Here is a 7,380-nt window from a genome sequence, read left to right on the forward strand (position 1 = left end):
GCGCCCCCCAGGGGAGGCGCGCCTCACACTTTGAAAACCGCTGTTGTAGAAGCTGCACTTTAATTACTTTGACATGATCTTTATGGAAAAGCAGAAACAGTTGTAGCTCAGTAGTTGTAGTTCAGCTTTGCAGACTATCAGTAGCAGCACCTCGTTGGCATTGTGGGTTAGCATCAACATGCTGGCGGTGTCCTCTGATCGATAGGTAAGCAAACAGAGGTTGACACTGTGGCCCTAGCAGCAGCATTCAGGTGCTTTCAGCTCTCCAGCCTGACCTGAAGTGACCCAGCCTTTTGCCCCGGCTGTGTTCGGTCTGCCACTGAACGGAAAGAAGGCACAGATATATAGAGTTTTTAGTGCTAACCATCCTCATAGTTTTTCTTCTGGAACAGGACCAAGGGAACTTGTAACCCTCTGCTACTCCAGAGTTTTCTTTCCATTATCTGCTTGGCTAGCTCCTGAGACCTCCATAATGGGATCTTTACTCCAGGTTTAGACAAAGGGGCACCTTAGATCAGGACCTAATTCACTTGACTTCCTTCCTTGCAGAGAGTTCTACCTTTTCCCTTTAACATACCAGTAAACCATAAGCTGTCTTGCAGGGGGAACTGGGATATAGATGGGATAGTGGAAGTGATACAAGAGACTTTTTTTTTTACTTGTACATACTTAGAATGTGAGCTCAAGATCCATCAGCCAATCATGTGTGTACAAAATGAACATCTGGAGTAGTTTTTTTGAGGTCTGAACATTTATCATCAAATTCTTTATCCTGACATCTTCACCTCCCAATCTGCAGAGGCCGGAGTGTCTGCGTCTGTACACACCTCCATTCATTCTAGCACCAGTGAAGGACAAGCAGACGGAGCTCGGGGAGACATTTGGGGAGGCATCGCAGAAATACAACGTGCTATTTGTGGGATACTGTCTGTCCCACGACCAACGCTGGCTCCTGGCTACATGCACTGACCTATACGGGGAACTGCTGGAGACATGCATCATCAACATTGATGTGCCCAACAGGTAACATTAGCACTTTATTAAAACCCACTAGTTTTAGTTATTATCATCAAAAGGAATCACTTAAAGCTTCTTTGCTTCCAAAGTTTTTTATGTTGAGGTGGTGGAGAATGTTGGGGAATTTGCTAAGGTCATTAAAGAACATATACTAATAGGCTAAAGATTTAACACAAAATAAGTTAAAGTTGCAAAGTGTTGCTGACACTAGTGCAGTTACAGTGCATGTAGTTTTGACACTGTGTCCCCTCAACACTAAAACACTCACATCAGTGTAAATGTCTGAGAGTGGCTTGGCACTGCTCTTCACACTCTCCACTGGTTAATTTTCTCTCTGAATATCACACATTCAGTCACAGCTGCACAACAAATGTACGTGACCTCCAAAAGGTGTGTGGCAGCTTTTCACTATTCCACAAAATGTGTCTGCTTGATATCAAAACTGTGATTTCTGCGTCAGTTATATCATGGTAACTGTCAAATGGCACTTTTCCCTGAAATATAAATTAGACTTTAGTCAGTCGAGCGTAGTCTCCTCTGCACAGGGACACACACATTCTTGAGAAGAGGTTCACCTTCACCATTATATTTGAAAACTAAAGCTAAGCACACTGCGTTTACACCAGATGATGTTAAGTGGCTTTGACGTGTGTCTGTGCATGTTCTGCAGGGCACGGAGGAAAAAGGGCTCAGTTCGGCGGCTCGGCCTACAGAAGCTGTGGGATTGGTGCTTAGGGCTGGTGCAGATGACATCAGTCCCCTGGAGGGTGGTGATTGGCCGACTAGGCAGAATAGGGCATGGAGAACTAAAAGGTAAGGAGGACTGTCATGAAAAAATGCTTTATCATGACAAAAAAATAGAGCATTCAAGGCACTCGAGTGTTTCTTGTACCAGTTTGTCACTTGTTCTTTCTTCCCTGCTGTCCTCCCTCTTGATGTCCCAGACTGGAGTATTCTGCTGAGCAGGACAAGCCTCCAGTCACTGAGTCGCCGTCTGAAGGAAATGTGTCGAATGTGCGGCATCTCCGCCTCAGATACTCCCAGCATCCTCAGCGTGTGCTTGGTTGCCATGGAACCCCAGGGATCGTTTATCATCATGCCAGGTACAGTGTGTGCACACTAGGAAAATTACAAATACACTTACAACCTTTTTTTTAATTTAGACTTCTCATCTGAGAGGCATTACTCTATATGGCAGTGCTGATGTTGTGCGTGTGTGCATGTGTGCATGCGTGCGCGTGTCTTGATGGATGGCAGCAGCATATCACAATGCGTGTCCCCTCCTTGTCCAGGGTGGATTGATGGCAGGGAAGATCATGTACCTTTCGCTCATAAAGCACTATCTCTCAGATGCCCATTGATCTCAATGCAGTGTGATGGAGAGCCAGATCAATGGGTTTATTTTAGGAAACGAGTGGGGGATTGTCAGTGCATCATACCAGGATTGTGTTGAGCAACGCTTGGCAGAGGACATCTCCTTCCTAAAAAGCTGTTCAAGCTGAAAGAGATTAAAAGGCTGTGTTAGCCTCTGATTTACAAACATGCCAAACTATGACGATGATTTACGTCATTGTAGCGTAAGAATTACCCTTAGAGAGATGCTGGCACAAAACATACCAGCTGATATGTTAAATTTAGTTTCTTTTCTGCTTTTGAGTGCATATGAGGAAACCTTTTAAAACTTAGTTTAAAATTAATTCAATCTATATAATTAAAATGTATGTGTGCTGTAGTTAACAGGGTTGCTGTTCTGATCACAGGTGTAGAGCTGTGACAGTGCTGAAAGTGTTGAACTTGCTCATAAATGAGTTAGTTATTTTTTGTTTGACTCCGTTTAAGTCTGAACAAACAAGATGAAATAATTAGCAGTATTGTTGTTAATGCTCACACACAGTGTACAGAACAATAATAGAGAGAAAGTCAACAAATCCTCTAAATGCCATGGAGCCAGTGTTGGTTATTACAATTGATTGTAAATAACTTAATGTAGCGTGACTTGTCAGTGATTTGTTTTGCAGAGTTCATCAGGTTCATTGATGCTGGAAAACATCAGTCTGTTCCTTTGTTGAGTTATTTTTGCACTTGGCTCAAACATGGAGAATTTGCTCAGTCAGGGACAAGTTGAAGGATTTTTTTTCCTACAGTAGATAAAATGATTGTGACAAGGATTCCTGTTTTGGTTCATTCTGCTTAGCGGTGCTGTTTATTGACCTGTCACTCTCTGTCTCTCTCCTTCCTCTGTGCATCCCATCAGACTCGGTGTCAACAGGCTCAGTGTTTGGCCGCAGCACCACCCTGAACATGCAGACATCCCAGCTGAGCACCCCACAGGACACCTCCTGCACCCACATCCTTGTCTTCCCCACCTCCGCCTCCGTCCAAGTGGCCAGCTCCAATTACACCAACATCGACCCCAACCTCGACATTCTCAACGCCACCACTGGTCAGTAGTGCTCCTTCGCTATCTTGACGTCATTCCCTGGGATCCTCTTGTGTCTTTAATCCAGCATGGCTCACAACAAACTCACTGACTTTAAAGCAAAATGCTGCAGTTACTGAGGCAGTTTCTCCTCTAATCTGTACAGTTTGTTTCCAAACCCTTCCTCTTTACTTCTCTAGTCTATTAAGATTCGGTGTTGTAGCAGTGTGTGCCCACATACTAGCTGTAGACACTTGAGGGTGCATCTACAGCACCCTCAAGTGTCTTCAGCTTATTTTCTTTGTGCAAATGTGTGTTGCCAGAATTTTATACTTTCTAAAGAGCAAAAATAACCACATAATGGCATTAAATGTTAAAGCCAATGCCCACATTATGTCTGATTTGTATACTGTGCAAGTTAATGCTACAAAAAAAATGCAGGACAGAAAGAGAGGTCATTTTGTTAAGAGCATTGCAGTTGTTTTTCAGGCACATCTAACCACTTCATCACTTGCAGACCCCTTGAATTATTTTCCTGTTGTTCTCCACAGATGGGTCTGATGCTATTGGGATCTTTGACCTGCTGGATCAGGAGAACGAGTTGGTGGACCCAGACATCATCAACATCTCGCCCACCACCTCACCAGTACACTCCCCTGGCTCTCATTACCACCATGGAGGTGATGGCAGTAAGGTGAGACATGTACATGCACACACAAATGACTTCAAGTACAACATGTTATCTGACAGAAACAGAGCTAACCTTGAGTTCCCGCCTTGTTGCAGGGTCAGAGTACGGACCGTATGGAGTCTCATGAAGAGGCTGCAGCAGCCTTTGGCCTGTTGCAGCAGCCTTTGGCCCTTGGCTACTTTGTCTCCACGGCTAAAGCCGGCCCACTACCCGACTGGTTCTGGTCAGCCTGTCCGCAGGCTCAGAACCAGTGTCCACTCTTCCTCAAGGTACCAGGCTCTGCCCTCCTGCATGATTATTAGATAGGCATTTTTTTAATGCTGCCTTTTTACGCAAGTATGAGTGATCTTTATGGTGGAAAAGCAAGACAACTTAGTGAAACAATTACGTGCAGGTGAGGACACATAAGGGTAAAAAAGTGATGCAGTTAATAAAAACTGTCACAAGGCAATGGCAGTAAACAAATTATTTTCGTGGTACACTCCTTTGAGCATTAACAATATACTACTTTTCCTTTCAAATGCATTTAAGATGTAAATCATGAGCTTTTCGCCACTGGAAGTTGGGAGGATTTCAGACATCTTCATTAATCAACTGCAAATCTGTTCTGTAGCGTTTTTGTTGCTTATGTGACCCCACATCAGCAAGTAGTGTTGGAGTAATTGAACCCTTGTGTGTAAACAGATGGCACATAGAAGAAAACTCACTGCTTTTGTTTTGCAGTGATATCCCTTGCTTCTGGAATTAACTACAGACTCGGTGCTGCCGTCACTTTGCTGTGGATCGAGTGATAATTATTTAGATGAGATGTGATAAAAAGTTAATAACTTCATTATAATGCCATTGGCACCGCCTCTTTCCCTGTTCTCCCCTGTCAGGCCTCTTTGCACCTCCATGTGTCTTCAGTGCAATCAGATGAACTACTGCACAGCAAACACTCCCACCCCCTTGATTCCAATCAGACCTCAGATGTACTCAGGTAAATGACAGCAGAACACACACTACCACAAGTAAAGACCACACAATAATATTACCACCCTGCTGACTGTGTTTCCAAGGAGATTTTTGTATTTGTGGATCTTATTCAGACTGAAATGGTTCTGTCATAGATAAAGATTTTGATGAAATACAACAGCATAAATTTGAAATACTTTTTTAGTTTACACTCTTTGTGTTCACTTAGTTTCTTGTGTGTATTGGTTAATATTGGCCATGAATTGGATAATTTTGCAAAATAAAAGATTAATTTATCTAAAGCCAAGTCAGAGGTCTCAAGAACATATACTGACATATTCAATATTATGATGTTAAAGATTATGTCTTTATAAAATACCCTTTTTTATAGCCCAGCGTGTCGGCCTATAAATAAGTCCAAATTAAAAAATAACTGCTTTTCTTTTGCATGCCTGGACAGATTCGTGCTGGAGCAGTACAACGCCCTCTCCTGGCTGACGTGTGACCCGGCCACACAGGACCGACGATCATGTCTACCCATTCACTTTGTGGTGCTCAACCAGATGTACAACTTCATCATGAACATGTTGTAACCAACAGCCTGTTACAGGAAGGATGTAGGCGAAACATTTCAGAGAGGAGGAGAAGCGACAACTCCAAATGGAGTTTCATCAAGACTGAAGAAAAGTGCAAGAACCAGAACCAGAGCATGGAGCTGGATCCTGCACCAAGACAGGATTTAAACGGCTGTTTTAAAGCTGAGATTGTCCTGTCCCCCGTGGCTGTTACTGGTTGAGACAGTCCTGTCCCTGTGATTTAAAGACATGCACATAGAGACAAGAGAATAATGAAGAGGGGGAAACCAGAAGTTGAGTTGCAATTAATGAACGTGAGAGAATGACAGATTGGTTGTTATGGTATGTAGCATGGCAGCACAGTCACTGGCCAGTCTGTATTGGAGAGTAAAGTTTATCTGTAAAGTTATTGGAAGAAAAGGGACATATTTGATCAAGGAAAAAAACTCAAGAATGGATCTTTGGTTTTAAGACCTGAAATTCCTTTATATTCCTTTGGATGAAATAGTATCCAAATGAAATACCTGCATCTATCTTATTTATTGTAAGTTTTTAAATGTATAATTTGTCTTATTTCTTAACCTCTTTTATATATAAAATGGAGAAGGTTTATATCACCTTCCTGCTTTAAAGCAATTGGTCTAAGATATATGTAATCGTCTTAATTAAAAAAACAACCTGGAGAAAATCCCATAAAAATTAAATAAAAGTCCCAGTAGGTTGCTTTTAGAGTATTATTTTTTGTAATGGAGACAGAATATTTGTATTGTCACAATGTACAGAAGAATTAGAGTGGAGAATTATGTTCCATGCCTTTGAGCATGAAGGACTTACAGCAAAGCTGTAGCTACAGAGGACTTGTACAGCAATGAACTTCACTGTGTTCAAATAAAGAGGTACATTGTTGTATATAGTATTTTATACCACACATTTAGACACAAAAACCAAACGGCAATATATATAAATAATTATATATGAATGCCATGCCAGCAGTTGGTGGTGTGGCTTCTGTTTTAGGAATAAAGTCCGTCAACTTATTTTCCTGTGCTTGTGTTTATTGCTTTGGGGAGGGGGACTGTGATGTGCAATTGGACAAGGACACCAATAGTGGAGTGGAAGAACTATTGGCATCTCTTGGAAGTAGCTGACCTCAGGTTTGATCTTTTTTTTTTTTTTTAGGGGAGTAAGAAAACGAGAGCAAGAATGTGAGAACATTTGTCTTAATGGCAGACGTGCAGTGTCCTTTTCAGCACATCCCTTTAGTTTATGGTACCTCTCCTTACTCTGATTGGCTGAGGTCTGAATCTTTTGGCACCACTTCTGATTGGTTATGGATACATTTAGACCAATCCCATTTTACTTCAGTGTGAATGTGAAAGTAAATGTGTGGTGTAAATGAACTTTAACCAGCTATAGATGGCTGCCCATTGAATATGCAGTGTATGTGCACAGAGGAAGATCTACTGTCTGGATTTCTCCTGTACTTTTGACTTTTGAAAATCCATTGGTATTGCTCTTTATCTTGCATATTTGCCAACATTTGCTGGCTTGAAAAATTTGACCATCAAAATGTATTTGGTCTTTTTGAGTGTAGATAAATACATTCAATATTTAATAAAAAAAAAAAACCTTAAAATATATTTTCGGTCCAGTGCCATGTTTTCTTTTTGGGAAATCATGGTTGTTTGCAGTAATCATCTGCTTCTGCTATACAATAGGTCTGC

The 7,380-nt window shown here is 41.7% G+C and overlaps 1 protein-coding gene across 1 annotated transcript in view; it reads left to right on the forward strand.

The window, feature by feature from the left end:
- med13a (mediator complex subunit 13a) overlaps positions 1-6,694 on the forward strand; it is a 75,066-nt gene extending 68,372 nt beyond the window's left edge. The window contains exons 23-30 of the mRNA XM_071460183.1: positions 800-1,023; positions 1,688-1,830; positions 1,962-2,120; positions 3,272-3,460; positions 3,988-4,130; positions 4,223-4,396; positions 5,006-5,106; positions 5,542-6,694. Of these exons, the coding sequence (XP_071316284.1) occupies positions 800-1,023; positions 1,688-1,830; positions 1,962-2,120; positions 3,272-3,460; positions 3,988-4,130; positions 4,223-4,396; positions 5,006-5,106; positions 5,542-5,674 (1,266 nt within the window). The 3' untranslated portion in view covers positions 5,675-6,694. The remainder of the gene's footprint in view (positions 1-799; positions 1,024-1,687; positions 1,831-1,961; positions 2,121-3,271; positions 3,461-3,987; positions 4,131-4,222; positions 4,397-5,005; positions 5,107-5,541) is intronic.
- The last annotated feature ends 686 nt before the right edge of the window (positions 6,695-7,380 follow it).

The sequence above is a fragment of the Trachinotus anak genome, unplaced genomic scaffold (genome assembly GCF_046630095.1).
Source record: "Trachinotus anak isolate AG129_WGS33_773 ecotype Australia unplaced genomic scaffold, CSIRO_AGI_Tana_v1 ptg000024l, whole genome shotgun sequence".
Classification (NCBI taxonomy): domain Eukaryota; kingdom Metazoa; phylum Chordata; class Actinopteri; order Carangiformes; family Carangidae; genus Trachinotus; species Trachinotus anak.